This window comes from Sceloporus undulatus, chromosome 1 (genome assembly GCF_019175285.1).
Source record: "Sceloporus undulatus isolate JIND9_A2432 ecotype Alabama chromosome 1, SceUnd_v1.1, whole genome shotgun sequence".
Taxonomy (NCBI): Eukaryota; Metazoa; Chordata; class Lepidosauria; order Squamata; family Phrynosomatidae; genus Sceloporus; species Sceloporus undulatus.
In genome coordinates, this window is record NC_056522.1 from 190,667,101 (window position 1) to 190,693,011 (window position 25,911).

At 40.2% G+C, this 25,911-nt stretch overlaps 2 protein-coding genes across 2 annotated transcripts in view; both read right to left on the reverse strand.

Annotated features, from left to right (window-relative positions):
• SGO2 (shugoshin 2) overlaps positions 1–24,760 on the reverse strand; it is a 25,180-nt gene extending 420 nt beyond the window's left edge. The window contains 9 exon segments of the mRNA XM_042445193.1: positions 4,679–4,817; positions 7,204–8,887; positions 12,159–12,376; positions 14,582–14,664; positions 15,491–15,568; positions 18,135–18,310; positions 22,345–22,399; positions 22,401–22,520; positions 24,331–24,760. Of these exon segments, the coding sequence (XP_042301127.1) occupies positions 8,430–8,887; positions 12,159–12,376; positions 14,582–14,664; positions 15,491–15,568; positions 18,135–18,310; positions 22,345–22,399; positions 22,401–22,490 (1,158 nt within the window). The 5' untranslated portion in view covers positions 22,491–22,520; positions 24,331–24,760 and the 3' untranslated portion in view covers positions 4,679–4,817; positions 7,204–8,429.
• AOX1 (aldehyde oxidase 1) overlaps positions 1–25,911 on the reverse strand; it is a 141,932-nt gene that overhangs the window by 65,865 nt on the left and 50,156 nt on the right. The window lies entirely within an intron of this gene.

The following is a 25,911-nucleotide window of genomic DNA, read 5'->3' on the forward strand; positions in this document are numbered from 1 at the left end:
CTTACCTGTAAATGTTTCTGTGTAACTGTGGTTGTTTGAGCAATCATCTGTGAACGTTCTTATGCCTGTGCAGAGCTATATCTGGAACACTCTACAGCTGAGTAGCATTTTATGGGAGCCACTTCTTCCACATTCATGCTCCCACACTCCAAAAGCTACTCCACCTTTGATCTATCTTCTGCCACAAACTTGAAAGGGGAAAAGGATATGAGTTGTGTGAGTTCATAGATGATTGCTCAAAGAACTGCAATTACAGGTAAGCAACCTATTTTCCTCCTTCGTGGTCTCTTTGGCTCACACATATGGGTGATCAGTAAGCTAGGAGATCCATGCCAGGTTAAAGCTAAAGACAGGACTGCCCTACCAGAAAAGAAAAGAAACAAAATGAAAAGAAACATCTTGCCTGGACCTGTAGTCATGGCAATAATGTGTGTTAAAGGCTGATGGCTGTGAGCATGTCACAGCTATACACACTGGAAATAATTATTCCTTGGATAGAGCTCCCAGGGTTGCCACTGTTTTAGTATAGTAATTCTGCAGAAGAAATGGTTCTGACACTTTGGCAAGTGATATGCTAAAGAGATAGCCTGTGCTAGATATTTCATGAACCGTAGAAGTTACCAGCAGAGATACTGGAGGATGGATACTCCCAGGATTATTGTACTAATTTCAGTAAAGCTGATAACAGGGTCACTCTCACTGGGGTCATATTCTGAGTACTGATTCTTTGAAACATTGGGTCAGCTGCTGGTGGTGGTTGAATTCTGATCGCAATGCCTATATATTTTTGTGTTTGTTAACCACGCTAGAGTTAATCCTGACTCATGGTGACCCTGTGGATGAGACATCTCCAAGATTCCCTGGCCTTCACTGCTTTTCTCAGGTCCTGCAAATTCATACCTGTGACCTCCTTAATGGAGTCCATCCATCTAGCAAGTATTCTTCCTCTCTCTACACCCCTCTACCTTTCCTAGCATTATTGTCTTTTTCAATGCGTCATTCCTTCTCATGATGTGACCAAAGTACAACCTGAACTTTATCATCATGGCTTTCAAGATTTCAGATTTGATCTGTTCTAGGATCCATTTGTTTGTCTTTTTTGTTGTCCATAGTATCCTCAGTACTCTTCTCCAGCACCACATTTCAAAAGAGCAGGTTCCTCACCTGTAACTGTGGTTCTTTGAGTGGTCACCTGTGCCTTCACACAAATGGTTTTTTTTTACACCTGCACAGAGAATTTCAATGGAAATTGGCAGGCATACCCTGCCCGTACCACCTACCATGCATACTCCAGCCCGCCAAGCTACCATCTCCTCAGTTTTGAAGCCCGCCAAAGAAGAGAGATCTGAAAGAGGGGAAGTAGGGCAGGTTGTGTGAGGGCACAAATGATCACTTGAAGAACCACAGTTACAGGTAAGCAACCTAGGAGCCTGGTGGCGCAGTGGTTAAATGCCTGTACTGCAGCCATTCACTCAAAACCACAAGGTTGCTCGAGTTCAAGACCAGCAAAAGGGCCCAAGCTCGACTCAGGCTTGCATCCTTCCGAGGTCGCTAAAATAGTACCCAGACTGTTGAGGGCAAATTAGCTTAATTGCTAATTAGCTTACTTGCTGTTCGCCGCTGGAATAGCGGTATATGAATAAAACAAATTATTAAAAATTATTATTATTCCGCTTGATTGTGGTTTCTGTGCCTCACACAAATGGGTGACTGTAAAGCTTACCCAAGGAAGGAGGGTCAGGTCACCTAAGAACAGCCTGACCAAAATGAGCATCAGCACTAGACCTACAGTCCAGACAGTAATGTTGAATAAAGGTGGAAGGCTTGACCAAGCAGCAGCCTTACACAAGTCAGATAAGGAGATTCCTTGGAGAAGGGTAGCCGAAGAAGTCATTGCCCTGGTAAAATGGGTATGCAGATCGGCAGGAACCAGGCATTTCACCATCTCATAGGCTAAGCAGATAGCTTGCATGATTCACTTGGAGAATCTTTGAGAGCAGACTATCAGGCTTTTGCGAGCACCACCATGGCAGACAAAAAGTCTATTGGAAAAAAATGGAAAGGAGCTGAGCATTGGAGATAAAAAGCAAGAGCTCAACATACATCCAAACAGTGTAAGGACCTCTCCAGTGGAGTCTGCGTATTAGGGTAGAAAGTAGGTAGTCTTGATTGATGTAAAATTCTGAGACAACTTTTGGCAAAAAGGAGATGTCAAGGTGTAAAACTGCCTTGTCATGATGAAATACAAGGAAAGGTTCATCAAGATGGAGGACAGTAAGTTCAGACGCCCCCCTCACCAAAGTAATAGCAACAAAAATGCAGTTTTTAGTGTAACCACACAAGAAGCCATCAACTTGAAAACAGTGAGAGTACCATGGATAACGACCAAGGTGATGAAGGAGGAACTATGGGTAGATACAAGTAGGACAAGCCCTTGAGAAACTTCTTGACCGCAGGATCAAGTAAAGAAAGACAGTGATAAATGTGGCAGAGGTTTGTGAGCAATGATGGCTGCCAAGAAGACCTTTAGCAAAGAGAAGGCAAGTTCTTCCTTCCTGAGATGCAGTAAGAAGTGCAGGATAATAGACACATGGGCTGGTGAACTAGTCTCTGATCTTTAGTTAGCAAAGGAGCAGAACCTCTGCCACTTGTAGCTATAAGATCGCTTGGGAGAGTCCTTCTGTGCTGCAGATAGAATAGTAAGAATGTCTGGGAACATCATGGAGTGATCCTCTAAGCAGACATGCGGAGCATTCATAGGTCAGGGTGAAGAACCTGACCATCGGAATGGGAGAGCAGGTGCAGATGCATCAGAATGAGCAGTACAGTGAAGTGTGTCCCTCCCTGTTTGTTGATATAGCTGACCACTGTTGTGTTGTCTGTAGTGACCTATATTATCCTGCCATGGAATAACCTGCTGAAAGCCTTGAGAGACTTGAGGACCGCCAGGAGCTCCAGAGCATTGATGTGTAGGTGCGATTCAAGAGGAGACCAATGACCTTGGACCATCAGGTCATTGCAGTGGGTACCCCAGCCCATAGAGGAGGCATCCATGGTTACCACGTATGCTGGTTCTGGGGGATGAAATAGCATGCCCAAGATAAAGTTGTGTCAGGACAAGCACCAATCCAGGGAGTGGAGGACATGAGGAGGGGCAATCAGTAGCTTGAATTGTCATTGCAAAGGGGATCAAAGTGGAAGAGGAACCATTGTTGGAGGATTCTGAAATTCAGACGAGCTCAGGTGGCTGCCCTACAAATCTCTACCAGCTGTCTTACTCTTGGCCTCAGAAGTGGCAACACTATGAGTGGAATGTGCCTGAATTCTCTCAGGAACCTATACAGAACTATGTACAGAAGCCAATTCAATACAAAGACTGAGCTACCAAGACAAGGTGGAATAACATACTCGCTGGCCTTTAGTAGTCTCCTGAAAGGAAACAAAGGCACAGTGCAGAATGTATTCAATGCAGGGTTTATTTTTTTTTTTTTTTTTTGTGAGTGTGTGTGTGTGTGGGGGGGGCATCTAACCTGGGATAACCAGTACTGGGTTTACTCCTGAGTTTTAAAAAAAGATTTGCATCATTGGCAATGTGAATAACAATCTGAATAGACTCAGGATTTAACCTTGCATGCCAGTCTGTGTCTTTCCCCTCCAATAGGGGAGAGGAAGACTCTCCCTCTCTTGTTTCCCCCTTGCCCCCACTATCTCTTGGCAGCCAGTGGATCCAGGGAGCAGCTGGAGACATTGCTCCCACTGCCGCTGCCTCAAAAAGCCCAGCTGGGGACGGTTTCTCCCAGAGATTGCCAGCACCCTTGGAGGGGGGGGGGGGGTTGCAGGGCTGGCAAGGATGTCTGAACAACAGGGCATGAAGAGATGTGATTCCAATGAAAAAAATGGTGTGAATAACAAACCTGGAATGCATAAATTGGCTTATTCACATCATCCTGCTTAAAAAAAAAAAGATGTCTGAATGACCCCTGAATCCCTATGAAAAAACTATTTCCACACTGACATGGTCATCAGCTCAGTTGGAGACTGATGATCACAGTAGTGGAGTCCAGGCGCTGCAGGCAGCCTGCAGCCTGCAGTTTGCCTGACCCTGACCTAAACTGTACTTTAAAAAAGTTTTGGGATCATATTAATTATGCTTTCTTTGAGTGACTTCATATTCATATCATTATACGTATGTGCTTGAGCCTAAATCTATTCATTCCAACTAGAATAAACCAATTGAATTAATGGTAAGTCGGCCCTTGGATATGTTCCACTGATTCAATTGTTTTACTCTGGTTGCAAGTAACAATTAAATTTAGGCCTTGATAAATAGCACTTGTAAACCGTGGTGTAAAGCATACTTAGAAATATTTTTTCAGTACAGTGGTACCCCGGGTTACGAAATTAATTCGTTCCGCGGTTAATTTCGTAACCCGAAATACCTTCGTAAGCCGAATTCCCATAGGCGCTAATGGAAAAATAGCTCTCTGCTGCCCTCCGGTGGCGGAAAATAGCGCCGCGGTTTTTTCGTAACCCGAAGAAACCTTCGTAAGCCGAAGCAATAAATCCCTATGGGATTTTTTCGTATCCCGAAAAATTCGTAACCCGGCGCATTCGTATCCCGGGGTACCACTGTATAGAAAAATTATAAGAAAAATATATGCATTTATGGAATGCTAACCTTTTGATACTGGGTTCTTTGTAGCAAACTGTTGCTCGCCTGCGTCTAACAGGTGCTGCTGAATTTTCTTCTAAATCTTTCCTGGGTTTTGAAAGGGACTGCACACTGATATTTGTCAGTTCTTGGAGAGGTTTAATCCCTGTGAATACAAATACATTTGAATTACCAATTACCAGTAACGTCTGAGGCATTTATTAATTAACACTTTTGTTCTAGTTAATGGAATGCCAGACTTAACATGTGGAAACTTAGCTGGGAATTTTTCTCAACCGTGGGACTTGGTGACCTTGGAACAATCACCATCTTTTTGATTCAATTAACTTACAGGGTTCTTGTTGAGGGAAAATGGCAAAGGTAATCTTTTATGTTATTTTCTGGAAGGGCAAGATGAAAATGCAATTACAGTCATCCCTCCATATCCATGGATTTTTTATCTACAGATTCAGTTGAAAATATTCAAAAAATATATACATTCCAATATAAGGGATACCATTTTACTATGCAACTATATATAATGGGTCTTGAGCATCCGCTGATTTTGATATCCACAGGGGCTCCTGGAACTGAACCTCAGTGGATACCAAGGGCCCACTGTACTTAATTGGGCCTTTAAAGGGCGCATGTGCTAGGGTCTTAGTAAAATGCAAAGATATTTCAGTTTAACTATGGGCTGAAACAGATGGCCCTGAAGTGGTGGCTTGAAGCTGTCCCTTCCAAAGATGGATTGGGGCTGCGGCAAGCACATGCTGCAGCCCCAATACACCTTCAACCCGTCTGACAAAGGAGAATTTTTGAATTTTTATCTTTTTAGGAAGGAGGATTATGGTGTGGTTTTGACTGAAAAACTGTGGTCAAATCACAGTCTCCAATTACCTGCTCTGGCAATAAATAACCATTTAGCCTCCCAGAGTAAATTCTGATGTTTGCTTAGGAAAAAGGAAGGGGTCTCTTTGTTCAGCAAAATTAAGCACTTTCTGCTGACCAGCTGTGAAGCTGAGGTGGCTGTACCAAGGCATGTCTTTTTGGCCGGCTAAAAGAGAATGTACTGGGTTCTGCCACAATCTGCTTCCTCTAAACTCTTGCATTATACTGCTGACTGCCAGGATGGTCAAGGGTGTCCCACTTCTGGTAATCATATGACTACACAGAGCTGCCTGAATGGTCAAACTCCATGGCCGACTGCTTCCTAAAAACAGAGTCAGTGCCTAATGCCACATTCTGGCAACTATGACCAACAAGGTTGAGGCTGGGAATATGGAGAGGCTGTTGTTAGATGGTGTAAGTATTGAAAAGTCCAGAGTTTCCGTGAGGGTCAAAGCAAGGATGGAAAGAAGGCTGAAACTAGAGGCAGTCGGCAATGTGTTTTGCTTGTGCTTTATTCTGAGACGAGCAAGCATTTGTACCTTTTTTGCAAGTTTAAAGGACTTCCCTGAGCACTTGCCTGATGATGACATCCTAAGATAGAGGGAAAAGGAAGGTCAGGATAAGGGAAAGAACATAATTTTTATATGTACTGTATGTCATAAGAAGAAAGGGAAGAAAAAGAGGATTGAATAGAAACAGGGAATGTAATTAATATGGACCAGATACCAAGCAAGTACATTGAACAGAGGGGCTCTCTCTTGAGTGAAAGGCAGGGAAGATGTTGAGGTAGGACATAGATGACTTTTCTTGTAGTTGATCATGATGCCATGATTGGATAGACACTGAAGGGTGGTTTTTAGAGCTGTTTGAATGGTGGGAAGGGTAGAAGATATGGCTAGCAGATTGTTATCTTGAATCCAGAATCTCTAGAGACTAAGGAAGCTATAGGCTAAGGCAAGCTTAAAGTGAGGAATCCAATGAAAAAGATTTAAATTAAATCCTATGATCCCTTGCTTTGCCTGGGCAGAAGAGGTTATCCCATTCTATTTCTGGAGGCTCTTTCTCCACTAGCAAAGAATGATATGGCAACCAACCTCAGTCGATGTTTTTGGTTGTATGTAGTGGGGACTTGGGGTCACAGCAGAGGGGAGGGGATGCCTCACCTCAAAACCTAGGAGTTAAGCACCCCCTTGTTCTGGCCATAAGCATTTATATCTTTCCTGAGTGGTGTGGGAAGTTAACTCATTTGTGGGTGCCTCACACATTTAACTAAAACAGAGAAAGTCAGATTGATACCCAAAGTGTCAAAATCTCTTTTCTGTATTGGTTGACCCGAAGCAATGGATGCAAGCTGCAGTAAAAGAGATTCCAGCTCAACATTAGGAGGAATTTCCTGACAGTGAGGGCTGTTTGACAGTGGAACAAACTCCCTCGGAGAGTGATGGAGTCTCCCTCCTTGGAGGTCTTTAAGCAGAGGCTGGATGGCCATCTGTCGGGGATGCTTTGATTTAGATTTCCTGCATGGCAGAATGGGGTTGGACTGGATGGCCCTTCTGGTCTCTTCCAACTCTACGATTCTATGAGTCTATGACAATCAATTAGTTTAGGGAGGATATAAAATAAAATTGTTCCACCTTCACCAAAATTAGGGTTATACATACCAGAATCTGATACTGGTGCTTTGTTGCAAGACACTTCACAAATCACGTCTACCTTCTCTGTAGAAGCACAGTTATTTTTTTCTTGATAATTTCTTTGTAAAATATCAGGGTTCTTCAGAACTGGAATGCTTTCTGGAATTTTACACAACCCAGCAGTAGTTTCAATATGATTAGAAATAACTTTCTCTGTGTTTTTATCTTGATTGTGTGAACAAACAACATAGGTCTTTCTGCTTGGTTTTGATGTACAATTGATTCTTTCTTTGAATGTTTCAACATATTTTTCATCCCTTTGTAGGAAGGATGAAGTTGTAACATTCTGAACATTACAATGTAATTGTTTGTTTTCAGCTGTCATGTTAGTTGGTAGAGTATTTTCATCTTGTAGTACTCGTTTCACAGAACTTCTATGGCGATTATGAGAGTTTGGATATATAATATATGTCTTCCGGCTAGCTTTTGCAAAAATTTTCCTTTTATCACCCTGCGAAAATTCTTCATTACTTTGATCTTTTGGAAAACCTAAACTTTGAGTAGATCTTTCTCCTGCTATATTGCAGTTCCAGATCTTTTCGTTAGTGTTATATGCACTGTTTGTATTAGTCTTTTGAGCATGTTTTGTCTGGCAGTCAGATCTACACTGTTTTGATCTAATACCTTTTGAATATAAGTATTGTCCATCTTCCATTTCAGAATGATTTGATGGATTGATTTTGGAAGCAATAGGGCCTATCTCCTTATTTACATCTGACTGCTCTTTTGTAGCCATTACATTAGATATGTTACTTTCAGGAAAATAGTGTTCTAATAGCACTTTATTACTAGAAACACTAGAGACTCGTTCTGGGGCCTGGCTACATGAATTTTCTGTTGCTTCAGAAATTATATCTTTCATGTTTTCATTTTGTGAACTAATACTAGTTTGCTGTTGACACTTTAAATCTAATAGAAGCATATGTTCGTTATTCTTGTTACTGTTCTTGGAATCGCTTCCAACATCATGTTCACTGGTGTTCTTTAATTTTTTGTCCGGAGATATTGTCCTTTGGAACAATTGTATTTTTGGCGATAGGGTTTTTTTAGATTCAGGGCTTCTGATGCTTTTAACCCTTCCATTACTTTGAATATTTTCATTACTTTTTTTAGTTTTATTGTTAATCTGTTTTTCTGAATTGGAATACGTCACTTTCCTCAAATTTGCTGAAACCTTTTGAGCTTTGATTCTTTTAGCATTCTTTTTTTTTGGCTTTTGATTTAATTAAGACTATTTCACCTAGTTCACTAGCAGTCAGTTCCATGTCAGCGTCGTATGTAGTTTCTTCTGACTTTTGTTCATGTATTGAACACACTTTTTCTCTGCAAGCAGGCTCACTGCTACTTTGAGGAAATGATTCACTGTGTGAAATGCCTTTTGGGGCTGTCTCATTACCCATCCCACTGGTATTTCTGACTTTATCAGTGCTACAATGTAACATGCTTTTCTGCTCTATTGTTGTATCAGAATTGGTTGGTGCACTCGATATGCAGGACATCACTTGTTTCTTCCTTTCAGTCACAAATCCATGGATCAGAAATTGACTATTCTTTGCTTTTGAATGTTTTTCATTATCTCCTGTAAAAGTTGCATTATTTAGATCCAGCATCAAGAAACTGCTAGAGAGTTCTTCCACACTTGACTGGTTTTCTGCAAACAAAGCAAAATCAGAAAAACTACAATATGCAATCGTTCATATTGTTTCAATATTGTTGTATGTTACTATGGAAGGCTGGTTTCACTAGTGATCATGAAATATAATTTGACCAGTTTATGCATTTTAGCAGAAAACTGACTAGGCTTCTCTCTCTCTCTCATTTTAAAGATGTCTCATTATTATACTATAAACTCTTCTTCAAAAATTATATATTCAGTAACTTCCATCATAGACATCAAGAAAAGGTATGACTAAATAAAAATATCCATCACTGTTCTTGATCATATTGTCACCCATACAACTGCCTTCAAAATAGATTAGAATGTACTCCACTAAAAGAAATTAATAATCTGCAATATATCTACTGTTTTCCTGAGTATAATTAAAATCAGGAACAGTTTTGTTTCATCTGCGAATACATGGCAGTTGTTTCTTATCCACTGATATTAGGTGGAAAAGCTTTCAAATGTATTTTAAAAAAATGTCAGGTCCAAATACCCATGGTGAATTTGCCAGTAGACTTAAAAAAAAAAAGCACAATGCCACATGTCTCACTTATATACTAAAATGTATACCTTCACAGTCATAATGTGCACACAGTCATATACAAAATCATGTAGCTCCCAAGCTTTATCTGTTTGTTCTCAACAACAACAACAGTAATATTTTGACACAAAGTAGGCCTGTGAGTCTAACATAATTATATTTTTATTTCTCCTGTATATTTTTAATACTTTTGCCAGAGGAAGAAGCCAGTGGAGCTGTCTTTTGGTTCTCCAAATAAAGGTATTACTGTTTTGTGGATTTTGGAAGTCATTGTACTTAGCAATAGAATAGCAGCTTAAAGGCTGCACCAAACAATCTAGAAGCAGTTTGCAACTGTAAGCTAATTGCCTCCAACAAGCTGGGTACTCATTTTAGCAACCTCAGAAGGATGCTAGGATGAGTCGACCCTGAGCCCCTGGCAGGAATTGAACTCACAACCTTGTGGTTTGTGAGTGAGTACTTTGCTGTATAGCCAACACACCTCTGGATATGTTTTGGTTTTTTTTTTTTTTTTTAGGAAGAAGACTAAATTGATGGTGGAGAAAAACTTGGGATGAATCCAATCAAGCATGGCATGGGTCAATTTCTATGCTGCAGTTAGGGAAGTAACGAAATGATCTGTATTTGTCAGTGCAATATTGCTCAGAACAGTTGGGGCCAATGCACCCAGGTCCTCTGGCTGATGAGGAGAAGCTTTCAGAAATGTACTGTGATGAGTTTGAAGGTAGACGGGGAAATGACTGAGTCACATACTTCTCTACTTCTGATGAATGAGTTTCAGTTTGTTCAACATGATGATGTGGATAGGTTGCTTGGAGGCCAGCTACTTGACTAATAGACCCATGTCCATTTTGTCTGATCAGAGCTCCCAGAGGAAAACTGGCCAACTGGGTGGTGTTCCTTCCTCCCCAGTTTCCCTCTGAGCAGGTGGACTGGCCTTCAGCCTTGTACCACTCCTGAAATAGCTCTCCCACAGAGGCAAACACATCAGCGGTGGGCCTGCTTCTTTTCTCTTCATAGAAGGTAAAATAAGGATGAATAATTTCTCCCAACTATATTTTAAATTTCATGGACTATTTACTTATGTTTTCCCTAACAAAAATGGGCCAGGTAACTTTGCAACTAAGGGAAACTCCATAAGTACTTCTTATCATGTCATAGAGCCTTTCCTCTATGGCCTAATTCTGCACCCACAAGCAGTTCTTTCGCCTCATATTACAGGAACATAAGAGAGTCTTCACTCAGGCCACTACAGGTTTTCCCTTCTTCTATAGTTTTTCCTACTCTTGAGGGAACAGTTTGTGAATGACAGCCTTAGAGAATAATAAGTGGTGAAGTAGTGTAGATGGGCTACTTTTGATATTTGGTTTTAAAAGTGTTGTTCTAGAATGTGTAGCATCAAAACATGTTCAGGAGAACACTAATAACAATTCAGTGTGAACAAAACTGGTAATCGTTTTTACATGTATTATTGTAACTATTTTGATTGCTCTGAAACTTACCATAGAGCTTTAAATAGCTTGTGTGAAAGCATCCCCTCTGGTTATCAGTTTTAAATATAGGTGAAAAAAAATATTTGGGAAGACACAATTACTTGTTTCTGTGTAACACACTGAAGTTTCTAAAATGTATTTGATTTTCCTTTTTCATTCCATTGTTATTGTTAACTGCCCTCAAGTCAACCTTGACTCAGGGTGACCCTGTGGATGAGACACCTTCAAGACGTGTTGCCCTCAACTGTCCTGCCAGGTCCTGCAAGTTCTTGCCCATGACCTCCCTGATCGAGTCTTAACAATTTGGCTTGCAGTCTCCCTCTCTTTCTACTGCCCTCCACCTTTCCCAGCATCATTGTCTTTTCTGATGATTTGTGCCTTCTCGTGATGTGGTCAAAGTATTCAGTTTTAGTCATTTTAAGCTTCCAGGGAGAGTTTGGGCTTGATTTGTTCTGGGACCCATTTCTTTCTCTTCTTGGCTGTCTACAGTATCCTTAGAACTGTTCTCCAGCATCACATCTCAAATGAGTTTATTTTTTTTTTTATATCAGCTTTCTTCACTGTCCAGCTCTCATGTCCATGCATTGTGATGGGGAATACAATGGAGTTTATCAAATGGGAGGAATTTCTCTTAAATTCGAATGAAAAGAAAGTGGGGCCAGAACACATTCACTTAAAGCCGCTAGTTTCGTGTAATTACGTGAATACGCATTGCATTCAAACTGGTTCCTCATTGCCCAAAAATATCATGCCATTGCCCGAATTTGCTTGTGGCAGTCTATCATGCAATAACGTGAAACCACATGATTGCGTTTGGACTGACTTCCCATTGCCCGAATTTGTATGTAGTGGGTTATCATGCAATAATGTTAAACCCCATGATTGCGTTCAGATTGCCATCGGATTATACTTCCAATTCTCCTTGGCTGATAAACTCCAATGGCTTGACTATCCTTACTTTAGTGTTCAGAGTTACATCTTTGCACTTCAGGATCTTGTCCAGTTCTGTCACAGCTGTCCTTCCCAATGTTAATCGTCTCCTGATTTCTTGATTGCAATCTCTGTTCTGATCAATATTTGATCCAAAATATGGGAATTCTTTGACTATTTCAATTTCCTCACAGAGAAAATTTCCATTTCCACAGAGACTCTTATTTTTGCAAGATTTGGTGGAATAATGCTCCCAGAATAATGCAGTGAATGCAGCAAAATAGATAAAACATACCTTTTGGAAATCTATTTGTGACAAATACAGTTTCCATTTTATTTGTTTCATTTGCTTTCAGCATTTTCTCTGGAAGAAGCAATTTACTGTCGATTTGCTTCATTGCAGTTTCCTTTGATAGTTCAGGCATCTCTACTTCACATACAAATAAGTTATTATCTTGCTTTCCCCCATCATTTTCTGAAGAGTAAGTTTCACTTATATGTTGCCCAATAGATCTGAAAAAGTGTTATTATGAAAGAAAAAGCATGATAAAGTATAAATAATGGTTGGCATGCAGTATTTCAGTTATTGATTTGTAAACTAGAGTTACAGATCCATAACTGCTCTGTATTCATTAACAGTACATACAGTGCTACCTCGGGTTACGAAATTAATTCATTCCGCCATTCCATTCGTAACCCGAAAATTTCGCAACCCGAAAAGGCTTTCCGTTAGCGCTGGAAAGCCTATAGCCGCGCTTTGTGTTTGAATTTCGCACCGAAATGAATTTCGTAACCCGAAAAATATTTCGTAACCCGGAACAGTTTTTTCCAATCTAACTTTTTCGTATCCCGGAAATTTCGTAACGCGATCATTTCGTATCCCGAGGCACCACTGTCGTTTTATTGTAAAACTATGTGAATGCCATCCCTGCTTTAAGACCCAGCAACTGGATCAAGTGAAATAGCTCTCTTCAGCTTCCAAGTGGGGTACGAGGACGATAGTGTGTCTGTTAGAAATCAGTGCAGTGCAGGAGCACACAAGATCTGACTAAGGAGCAAAGTCACCAATGGCTCAGAGAACAACCTGAGGACCTCAACAGACCAGCATAAAGAGCTGGCATCGGGGTGGAGTGGGGGTGTGGCCATCCGGACGCCGCCCCCATGTCTCCCACTGACCAGATGGCAGGCAGCATCACACCATGTATTTGGCGCAGAAGCTGCACCAAAGTTGTGGTGAAAAGGTGCTGCTGTAGTGGCCAGGGCATCCTTTTTGTGCTGCAGAAAGGCCAGATCAGGACTGCGGTGTGCGGTTGCTAATGCCCCAATTTGGCAAGGAAAGGGGTGGTGTCCCACCGCCCTTAGGGGCAATCTGTAAATCTCCAAAGTCTTTATTATATGAACTTTATTCTTAGTTAGGAAAGTTACTGAGGGAGCTATTCTAATCTAGTGACATCTCTAGCATGGTCTGGGAGAAGAGAGAGGATGAGGAGTGGAAGTTTCCCTGAGAGTATCAGTTTACACCACAGAGGGTCAGGATAGATAGACAGAGAGGGAAGTCACAGCAGGTCACCCAAACTATATAACCCTATCACTATTGCCCACCTTGAGACGTCAACTATTTCAGTGTGAAGCATTGTTGCATTTCCACCTCCTTCCCACCAGCGAGCAAAGCTGCAACAATCAGAAGCAGGACTCCTATTGCAAGTCCTTGTCACCTCACTGGTGGGAGGGTGATGGAAACATCCTCTTTGCGTCCTGATCAGAAGCTGAACAGAACTCCTTCACCCAATCCAATTTCTGGCTATTAAGATGGGTTGGGAGTGGGTGTCCCAGGAGATGTAGAATATTGGTGAATACCCTTTAATTTAAAAATAAAAGATAAGTAGAAACAAAATATGATTGTATAATTAGAGAATTTTTCAGGTCTGAGTACAGTCGGCCCTTCTTATACACTGATTTTTTATACACGGATTCAAGCATCCATGGTTTGAAAATGTTCAAAAAAAGTATAAATTTCAAACATCATACCTTGATTTTCCATTTTTTATTACGGACACCATTTTGCTATGTCATTATATTTAATGGGGCTTTAGCATTCACTGATTTTGTCATCCACAGGGGATCTTGGAACTAAACCCCAGCATATAACAAGGGCCCACTGTATATTTTGTTGACATACTAATGGCAATTTAAAAACAAAAACAAAATTTCTTTATCTTCAATAAATCTTTTTTTTCTGTAATAAGATATGAAGCAATTGACCTATTGATCCTTGAATTATATACCCACAGGGATGCTTATTCCCACATTCAGAATACATGGAAACAGTGAGATGTACAGCATCCTGGAGCTTGGGCAGGCAAGTATACAACATATGATGGTTCAGATTCTTAAGTAGCAAAGCCTACCATCTTGACTACAAGCTATTTAAATTCAATTTACATAAGCAGTGTTTAAGTGGTTCAACTGTACCCAGTGTTGCAAACAAGCTACACAGTATATGTATGGCACAATTAAATAAAGTATGTGTTGGGTTTGTATTCAGACTTTTTTTTTAAAGTGAGTATAAAACAAATTCCATTACAGATCTGAAAGGAATTTTTCATCACCAGAAGAACTGTAGCCTTGATCTATAACATATTTATCTCTCAACATATTTTATGAAAGTTTCATATTATGATTTAAAACTAGTTAAAATAAACTGAAATACTGTATTACCTGATTTGGTGTCTGGAAATCTCAGACTGCTGAGAAGAATTGTTGTGCTGATCTCTTCGCATTGTGAAAGGTTTGGGAATATGCTATTAAAAGAAGATGGTGACATTATATTCATTCTTTGGAGCACTATAACAATTTCAAGGGGAAAATAACAATTAATCATAGAAGCACAGAATTGGAAGAAATCACAAAGGAAACTGACAGGTGTTAATTAAGAAATATATGTATAAAGCACACAAATAGGCCAAGAAAATATTCATCACAAAATAGTATCTCATCAGTATAGAGATATGTCTTGTTATATTTATTGAACAACAATAACAACAATACTGGAAAATGCCCATTCTGACAAATTATCAAAGTGCTTTAATTTATTTACCATTATTTTGGGTATAGGTATCCCCCTAGAAAGGCATCATCTATCTTGTTCAGCAATATCATGCATGTTCTTAAAAATCTGTCTGTATTTGTGACAATATATATATGTCAAAGCTGGACAGGGCATCTACTGTTTTGAATCACCAGCATGACTCTTAGCTTCAGATTTTGGATAGGCTGTTTGCACTGGAGAAATAAGCTGGTTTGATACTATTTTAACTGTTATGACTCAATGATATGGAATTCTGGGAATTGTAGTTTTGTGAGCCTTTTCTGTCAGAGAGCTCTGGTGCCACAACAAACTACATTTCCCAGAATTAAACAGCATTGAGAGATGGCAGTTAAAGTGGTGTCAAACTGGATTATTTCTGCAGTGTGGATATAACTTTTAAAAAAATCCATAAACTTTAATATTGGAAAATTATTGCATCAGTAGTAAAGCATAATAATAATGTTCAAAAATTAATACACACAAGAGACATATTTTTTACAATTTGTTATATAAGAATGATCAAACAGCAAAAAACATACCTCCGAAATGGTGCTCATTTCAATTGCCGTTAAAAGATTATTGTGCAAGAAGGCTTCTATTTCAATGAGGGATTTATTCTGTGTATAAAAGATATTTCATTTAAAAACCTTAAATATAAACATTTTTTCTTTTATACAGCCAGACAGAAAAAAAAATTGATAGATTTTCTTTGTATCAAAGAAACATTCTCATTACTGAGAGGAAGAGATTTTATGCTTATTCAGAGGGTTTGCTGGTTTTGTCAATGTGTAGCGTGATGTGATTTATTTATTTTTTGGTCTTTTGTACATTATTATATGTCGTGTATTTGTTTACTGTTATATTTTCTGTTATAAAAAAAAAGGGGGGGGGAGAAACATTCTCATTATTAGGACAAAGTTTTGATAATGCATACCAGAAAAGGAGATACATTACTACAGTACTGTAGTCACAGATGGACTGCTGTATCCAGTTTGTGTGGGGGTGGGTGGGAATATAATTGGAAAATATACAAATGATGTAAAAATGAGAGATCATGCAAATTCCTGCAGTGTCAGCCTGAGACTGTGATGTCATCAATCAGTGCAACACAATGAAGGAAACCTAAGAATTTGTGATTGACATCCAGCACCCAGTTCTGCACTCAAACACACAAGGTGCAAGGTAATACCACAAAGCTCCAATTCCATCTGCTGCAGTAGCAGAACACACCATTGTATTCACATAGTGTCATCCAGTGGAACTGTTTCAATTGGTCAGGGACATTTAACATTCTGCCCCACAAGAGCAGTGTATAAACCACTTGGCAGCCTGTTTTGGGGGATTTGCACAGCACTTTGTGGATAAAATTGCTCTGATCCATTCTGACTTGGATGCTGTAACTTTGGCCTTTGTTATTATCCAGTGTTATTGGACACATTTCAGTTTGAGTAGCCTGAGGATGTGGTCAGGTTCCTTGGAGAGATGACAGCCATCACATACATACTGGATCCTTGCCCTTCCTGGCTGATGAAAGCAGCCTGAGGGGGACTGCAGATTGGATAAGGGGAGTAGTGAATGCCTCAGTACAGTTAGACAGGTTTCTATCTTGTCTAAAAGAGGCTGCATTATTGGGGAAAAAAATCCTCCTTGGATCCCACCATACCAGAGAATGATAGCCTAGTCTCCAATATCCTCTTTTAGGCCAATGTGTTGGAGTGTGTGGTGGCCTCCCAGCTCCAGATATTTCCAGGTGTAATGGATTATCTAGCTCTATTTCAATCTGGCTTCAGGCCTGGCAATGGGACAGAGGCAGCTTTAGTCCCCTTGGTAAATGACATACATAGGGAATTAGAAGGGGGAGTGTATCCCTACTGTTTCTGCTGGACTTCTCAGCAGGCTTCAGTATGAATGACTATGATATCCTTCTAGGTTGCCTCTATGGGATGGGGCTTGGGGACACTGTTTTGCAATGGTTCTGATTTTTCTTGGAGGAGTGGACTCAGAAGGTGGTGCTGGGGAAAACTTACTTGACACTTTCTCCCATGCTATTTAACATACAAATAAAAACCACTGGAAGAGGTAATCTGGAGTTCTGGGGTTCAGTGTCATCAGTATGCTGATGACACACAACTCTATCTTTCCTTTCCATCCAATTTCAAAGAAGCCATTTTTTCACTAAACCAGTGTTTGCAGTGATTAATGGACTGGACGAGGGTGAACAAATTAAAACTTAGGGCAAGAATACACCAGTAAAAAAGCCAGTTTCCTGGCAGCTTTTAGGGGCATGGTGTTTGCATGATGCACACCCCCAAGCTGGCAGGAAGCCACCATGAAGCTGCCCGGCTGTTTACATGGCGGCAGCTTTATGGCACTCTGGTGGAGCAGTGTTTAGATGATGCACAGCGTAGGACCACCAAAAAGCTGTGGTGGCGCCAGCAGAAAGGACATCTCTTTTCTGGCTGAAAATGAAGCAGCATTTTGCCACTTGTTTTGAGGCCGGAAACATGCCAGGTCGGGGCACAGCGTGTGGTTGCTGTGGCCCCAATCTGGCAATCAAAGGGGCAGTGTCAAGCTGCTCCTTTAGGGTCGTCTGTTTTGGCCCTTAATCCGGACAAGACAGAGGTGCTCCTCCTCAGTCGGTAGGCAGATCAAGGAATAGAGATTCAGCTTGTGCTGGATGGGATTACATTTTCCCTGAAACCTCAGGTCTGCAGCTTGGGTGTGCTCCTGGACTCAGATCTGAGCCCTCATTTTGAATCCAGTGAGTGTAAAGCTGTTCTGTTTCAAGAGGAAGGATCATGCATTGAAGGGATCCAGGATATGGTATAAGTGTGCTCCTCTGTGCCACACCAGTTCCATCTATGATTCCAGTTGGTTCCAGCTGTTCCACCAGTGTATCTTCACTGGTAGAATCTCTATGCTGGTAGAATATTCCTCTATTGTTTCTCAGATGTATGGTTCCAAGTATATCTGTTGTGGCTGTAGCATGCTTGCCATTCTGCCAATATAATGCTTAAGCAAATCTGAAAATCATCAGATGTTCAGTAGAGGATTACATAAATCATCAGCATACATGTGTTTTAAGTTAAATTTAATCTTAAAATAATGAAAAACTTCTGTTGGTAACCTGAACCTTTTCTGAATAATAGCTCCCCAATAGTTAGCTCTCACACTACTGTTTACCAGACAATTTAGCTTTTGGCGAAGTAAGACATTCTGCAAGTGTAGTTCCTCCACTTCTTCCTGTAATATCAGCTTTTCTCTTTTGAGTTGTTGAGAATTTTCTTTCTCTCTGCTGAGGGCCACAGCCAATGCCTTATTGTTGTGTTTTAGAGAATTCTTTAAAAATGATGAGTTGTCTGCATAAAATTAAAAAACAACAGTGTATCAATGTTTTCCAACAAAAACTACCTGTATGTATGTGAAGTCAAAGGCTTTCATGGCCGACATCTATAGTGGGTTTTTCAGGCTATGTGGCCATGTTCTAGAAGAGTTTTTTCCTGACGTTTCGCTGGCATCTGTGGCTGGCATCTTCAGAGAATGTTGACCTGAAAGAGAGTGGGTGTATATATATATATATGTATGTATGTATGTATGTATATATATATATATATACACACACACACACACACACACACACACACACACATATACTGTGTGATCCTGGGTAAGGACAATGATCACCAATTAGCAGACACTACTCCTCTTTTGCATATCCCCCAGCCCTGAGGCCTGGCCATCAACAACAGAACAATACACAGATTAACATGGGAATCACTTCTCCTTACCCAAGATCACACAGTATATATATACCCACTCTCTTCCAGGTCAGCATCCTCTGAAGATACCAGCCACAGATGCCAGTGAAACATCAGGAATAAATTCTAGAACATGGCTACATAGCCTGAAAAACCCACAAAAAATACCTGTATGTATATTTGTATTTTTGCTGCTGTGTGCCTTTAAGTCATCTTTGGCTTATGGGAGCCCTAAAGTGAACTTATCATGGGGTGTTCTTGACAAAATTTGTTCAGAAGAGGTTTGCCCTTGCCTTCCTGTTGGGCTGAGAGTGTATGATTTGCCCAAGGTCACTCAGTGGCTTTCCATGGCTGAGTGGGGATTCAAACCCTGGTCCCTCCCTGTCCTAGTCCAACACTCAAACCACTACTGTACAGTACACTGGCTCTGTGTTTTGGTAACATAATGCAAATGCATAGATACTCCTGAGTCACTAGCACATTTCACAAAATATTAATTTAAAGACTGAGACAGTTCCAAAACTAGTCTTGCTCCAACAGTAAACACTGTGCTACTATGAAACAGGGAACTGCATTCAAAATTAGTCATGTTTAGAGCAGATTCAGTGAAAGCAATAAATCTTCAGTACACACTCATCCAGCTGGTTAAAAAAAATTGTCCTGACTGACAAGTGAAGTACTTTCTGGTCCAGCTGGAATTCTAATGTATTGCAGGGTATAGAAACGGACTATGTCCATCTGAGCATTTGTGTTATAACATAAAAGGTATTCCACAACAGTGGAATGCCCAAAGTCTCAAAATGCATGTTCAGATGAGGTGGAACATTTGTTCTGAGTAGATGTCAGCACTCAATATTTCTTTTGAAAAAAAATGTGACCAACACAATTTATATCTTTAAACTTCTATTGTTGTTACATCCTATTCAAAAGAACGAAAAATTTATGTTGATATAAACCTTAAAGGAAAACAGCTATTGTAGCAATACCTAATATTAATAGTTCAACAGTAACATGGGCTGGATCCACAGAAGGGCCAGTGTATATCCCAGCTCCAGTGTGCAGTATTCTGCTCCAGCTTGATCCTCTTAACATCACACTCACGTATTTTAACCCAAACTGAAACTGGTCTTGAAATCCAAACAGTTCCCCTACACTGAAGTCACCTCAGTATGAAAGGGCATTTCTACCATGTTCACGGTATTGGATTATTTTAGGTTTTTTGGCAGGGAGGGGTGGTTGTTGTTGTTCCAGCCATGCATTTGTACATCTGTATATCCACATATCCATATAAACCAATAGCCTTTCTTGTCTTCCCATTGTTCTTACCACTCATCTGCATTCCAGTTCAATGGTGTGTATAGCTGAGAAGTTACCAGAACTATACCTGGTCAGTTAGGGGCTGTACAAACAGCCCAAAGGGGTATCCTCCAGCTGTCCCTTCTTCAGTCAGATTGGAGGCATGCAATCGCATGCCACAGCTCCAATCTGGCCTTTCCAGAGCACAAAAAGGAGTCACAAAAAGCGGCTCCTTTTTGCGCCCTGAAAAGAGTGCGATAGCCACGGCTATATGGTGCTCTTTTGGTGCTGCATCATCCAGATGCAGAACCGGAGGAGCCCCATGCCGCATGCCATGTGGAGTGGTGCACTGTGCCCTGGGCGCGGAGTCAGGGCATGTATCGTGGAGATGCTACGCCCTGACTCCATCCCCAGCCAGCCTTTCAGGCCAGTGTGTAAAGTCTCGTAGTTACCTCGTAGCCCTGGTGGCGCAGTGGGTAAATGCCTGTACTGCAGCCATTCACTCGAAACCACAAGGTTGCGAGTTCAAGACCAGCAAAAGGGCCCAAGCTCGACTCAGGCTTGCATCCTTCTGAGGTCGCTAAAATGAGTACCCAGACTGTTGGGGGCAAATTAGCTTACTTGCTAATTAGCTTACTTGCTGTTCACCGCTATGATCTTTGGAATAGCGGTATATAAATAAAACAAATTATTATTATTATTATTATTATTACCTTAGCCCCCACATGTGCTCCCCTCATCCCCTGTAATGGTGTAGTCATAATATAATGTAATCATATCTGCACATATTCACTGTTTCTTATTGTGGGATTGAAGTCCAGATTGGATTTGTTGATGTTAGTTTTCTGCCTTACTGCAAAATACTAATTTCGTCCATGCTCCACGGGATACCTCTCCCTCTTATTCCTGAGTTCAAAAGGGCATTTGCCATTCTGTGAAGTGAAGCTCTATGATGAATTTAAATACTGATTTACTAAGGTACACTATACTTGGTATGAGGAGATGCACATATAAACACTGAATCTTTAAATATGATGACATCACACTTGGCAGACATGGATGCAAAGAAGGAATAGACTCTTCAGGGGTGGAAATGATCAACTGACCACCTGGCCTAGGTAATTACGCACCAACTGTCCCACCTGTCAACTATCTACCCCCAGTTCCACCCCAATCCTAATTTGCAGCGTAAGTGGGAAGTGACTTGAAGGTACACCACCATCACAAGAAATGATGATCCTAATAAAGGATTATTATTTGTGTCAAGCACCCTACAAACAACTAGAGCATGCCACTTCAATGCTGCAGTGCAAGTCATTCTGCAGGCAAATTTCCCACCTTTGTTGTACTGTCTGATGGTTTTCCTATCTGCTGCTCTACTGCAGAAATAATGTGTGTGTGTGTGTGGATAAATGGCTTATTATGTTGAACAGTGCCAATGAAGTATAGGTCTTTAGTGAGTAGGCTTCTGTCACTGCTCAAGTGCTGGGGGGAAATGTCTGCTACCACATTTTGTCCAGTGCTATTCAATAAATGGCCTACCCCTTATCACAATATTAAACAAACCTGGCAAGCAAATCAAAAAAATGTGTGGTTTTTTCCTCTCCTCCCTCCCCATGACCATTGTTTTCTTTCATTCTCTCCTGGTTATAACACCAAGAGAGAGGGTTGTAAAAGTGTCCCATTTGCCAAGCTGTAATAATCCATTTGGCAAAAATGAACCTCATAGATTTGCCCTGATGCATTTACTGTGGCACATACCATCAATAACTGGTATTATCAGTTGTTATTACAGGTGACTAGTTATTTGTGGCTACAGCAGGAACTATGGCAACTTCTTTCTTGCTTTATTTTATTTATATGCCACCTTTCTCCCTGGAGGGACCTGAGGAGGCTCACAGATAAGATATTTAAAATCTCAGGAAAAATCAAAACAAAAATATCTACACACAATATCAAATCACATAAAATATGTAAAAGTTAAAAACATAACTAAAAAACCCACCTGCTCCAAAAAAGCCACCCTGCTATGCATTATATACCAAATGCCTGCCTGCATAAAAACAAAACTTCATGAAGTTGGGGCAGGAGTAGCATTCCATTGAGACAAGCTATTTTAACTCAGACGGCCATATAAAATAGACTAGTCTAACAGATGACTTTCAACACCATCTTGGATAATTTGAAATAAATAACATTAATGAAAACTGGCTGTTTTCCTTTTTTGTATGAACCCGTTTTTGCAAATAAATTATATAATATATTAAAAATGCTATAAGTGACATCCACAAGTATGTATATTTGTACAATAGGTATTTTCTATAATTTCAAACACTCACTCATCATCTTAGTTTTGATTTTAGATGCAAGCGAAGTATTCAGCTTTTGAGACTTTTAGAACCCCATTCTTCTTATCCCTCACACGTCTTTTTATAACTCCAAAATTATGGAGGGAAGATGCTTCAGGAATTGTCTCGTTTTCCATTTTGGGAAGTTTGGTGTACTGCCTGAAAACCTGACAACAGTTATCACAAATAAAAATATGTGAATGATTGTGCTTTTTTGGATATTTTTTAGTTTCATTTTAGTATCTGCAAGGGCTATTGGTCTCTGTTATTCTGTTTAGATATATTCATCATTTCAATGTAATGATAATCAGATGTACATCCCTAATAGTATTTCCTCAAAAATTAAATACATGCATCAAATACAAACGTACTTTCAAGCATGCTCTTCACAGCATATAAAAACATGTGCATATCTTATTATTAACATGTACATGCCATTCTTCCTCAGTAGAGATGCGGGTAGCTCTTCTTAGAAAATGTACATTACAAACCTTTGAGGTAGAATAGCAATAGCAGAATATTTTAACAACCAATATAGATTAGATGTCATGAGATTTCCTTATATTTTAATATCCCTTAAAAGTGGGTGTATGAGTACATAGCCCGAAAATCCCACAAAAAACTATAGTACTGTAACTGCTTTCCATTATGGAAGACGACCTTCCTGCTCTCACTGAAATTCAGATCAAATTTGGATACCTATAAGTACGTTTAGACAAATAAAAATGTTGGTAACCATATCACAGATTTCCTGTATCATGTTGTGATTATTTCATGGTTACCAGTGACCTTTTAGCCATAAAGACTTGCCTCCGCAAGTGTAGCTGATCCAAGTAGTATAATAATTGTGCATGGCTTAAAATGCTGGATTCTATGGATGATTTCCAACACTGTATCCTCTATACATAGCTATTAATTTATGTTCAGAGGGAAAATGTTCTCATAAATCTGTACCTCAGATTTGTAAGACTTACATTTCCCACCTTTTACAAGTGCCATACTGGCTGATGATGATATGAATGGTGTTGTTACCTACAGAAATTCACAAGCCATGTTATGCTCAGCATAGCACCACTTGGTATTTTCCTAAAAATTAGGAGTTCAGTCCCATTGAACTCAGTGAGACTCACTTCTGAGAAAACAGGAACCAAGTATAAATAACACTATAATCCTGTGGGGGTGTTAGTTCATTATAAATATTATTTAGGATCCACTACATTGTGATGGGGGAACATGGGACGCTATTTAACCCCTAAGCAACTGTGTTCACTTATGCAGTGACCAGATGTTGTACTCGCAAAGGAGGACGAGGCACTGCAAAATGTAGGCCGTTCAAAGAAAATGGAGGACATTACAAAATAAAAGTTAACATCACTAATATAAATGCAAATTTTCTCTTGGACAGAAGGTTGGAATGTAGGATATGTCCTGGAAAAGGAGGACCTTTGGTCACCTTGAACTTATGAAACAATAGTAATATGTGATACAGGGCCAACATTAAGACCCCAAATGCATTGAATCCCAGGATATATATGTATAAATCTTTCAGGTTACAGAGTCCAAGAGTTTAGAACTATACCATTGCCTAAAGATGAAAAAGTAGGGATGAATTGTCAAAAGTCCTGCCCACACCACATAGTTTTGGAGGGGAAAACTGTGTTATAGTGGTTAACATAAAGTCAAGGAACTAGAGACGTCATGATTTAAATTCCACTCAGTTTGTAAATTCGCTGATCACGGGTCCATCCCTGTTTGTTAATCTAAAGCACTACATAGAGTTGAGAATAAAATGGCTGGGATATGACCACGTGCAACAGCTTGAGCTCTTTGGTGGAATTGGAAATATGGGACTTAAATGAACAAAAATTAAACAGCATTTTTCTTATAATTTTTTGTATTAGATGGATGCCTATGTGGAAGCAGTCCATAAAAATCTGCACAGCAAATCTGATCATTTCAACACTGAGGAATTCCTACCGGATCAGTACACAATTTGTTGTTATATGCTTGAACCTTCTTCCTTTCAATAAAACATACCCATGTTGTCAAAAAATGTATATTCTAAGTGGGATTCAATTCAGATTACAGACTGGAAGGCAGTAAACAGATTGCACTGCCATTTTGCTCCAGTCCCATGCTTACTGTAAAACCCTTCTTTCCACTCTTCTGAAATATGAACTTTGACTCATCCAAACCATGAACTGTATTTTTATTTCATCGTGTGAAATTCAGTTCCCAGTGTGCCAACTCAAGGCATTCAAAACATATTTCTCTGAGCCACTCCTGACTCAAAGGAAGCTCTTGCATATGTATTAATTTGCTTATTTAATAATGTTGTTGTTTTTTTTTGTCCCATAGAAGTGAACCAATTCCCTAAGGGCTCTTGCTTAAAAACAAAAACTACAGTCCCAAACAAACACACTGCAGAAATAATCCAGTTTTAACTGCCCTTGCTCAGTGCTAAGGAATCCTGGGAACTGTAGTTTGTAGTGGCACCAGAGCACTCTGACAGAGAAGGCTAAATGTCTCACAAAACTACAAATCCCAGAATTCCATAGCACTGAGCCAATGCAGTTAAAAAAAGGGGCCTCAACCTGGATTGTTTCTTCAGTGTGTTTTGGACCACTCTCCCCAAAAAGTGGCGTTTAGCCAACAATTTAACAGAAACTGCTGCTGTGTGCAAATGGGGGGGGGATTTGTAATAATAATAATAATAATAATAATAATAATAATAATAATGAAAGGAAAGAGGTAAGGGATATTCTTGTGTGCGAACCTTGTAAGGGACAAAAGTGTAAAGCTGCAGTGGAAACTGTATTTTTCCTTGACTAGAGTGCTTTCAGGGTTTTGAAAAGCACAGGAGGAGTTCCTCCACTTTAGTTCCCAGAGCGGGAACAATATGGGACAGCTGCTGACGTCACGCGCTCGCACTCAACAGGAGGTCCGTTAAACGGTTTGCGGCGCGAGGAAGGCGAGGGAAAGATCAATAGAGAATGCTCTGCGCATGCGCTCCAGGCGCCTCCTAGGAATGGCAATCAAGGCATGGCTTAGTGGTTTGAGCGTTGGGCTGCGACTCTGGAGACTCAGGGTTCGAGTCCCACCTTGGCTATTATAAACCTCCTGGAGGACCTTGGATAAGTCACACTCTCTCAGCCTCAGAGGATGGCAATGACAAACCCCCTTCTGAACAAGCCTTGCCTGAAAAAGCCTGTGATTGATTTGCCTCTTGTCTTGTGTGCCTGACAATGGTTTCCAACTTATGACAACCCTAATTTTTCTTGGCAAGTTTCTTCAGAGGGTTTGCACTGAGGCTGAGAGAGTGTGACTCTAGGTCCAAAATACTGTACACTGCAGAAGTAATCCAGTTTGAGACTGCTTAACTGCCCTGGCTAGGGAATTCTGGGAACTACTGTTTGTGAGACATTTAGTCTTCTCTGTCAGGGAGCTCTGGTGCCACAAACTAAACAAAATAATACAATAAAAATAAATAAATAAAACATAACCTTTTAAAAACTACAATTCCCAGGATTCCCTAGCGCTCAGCCAGGGCAGTTAAAG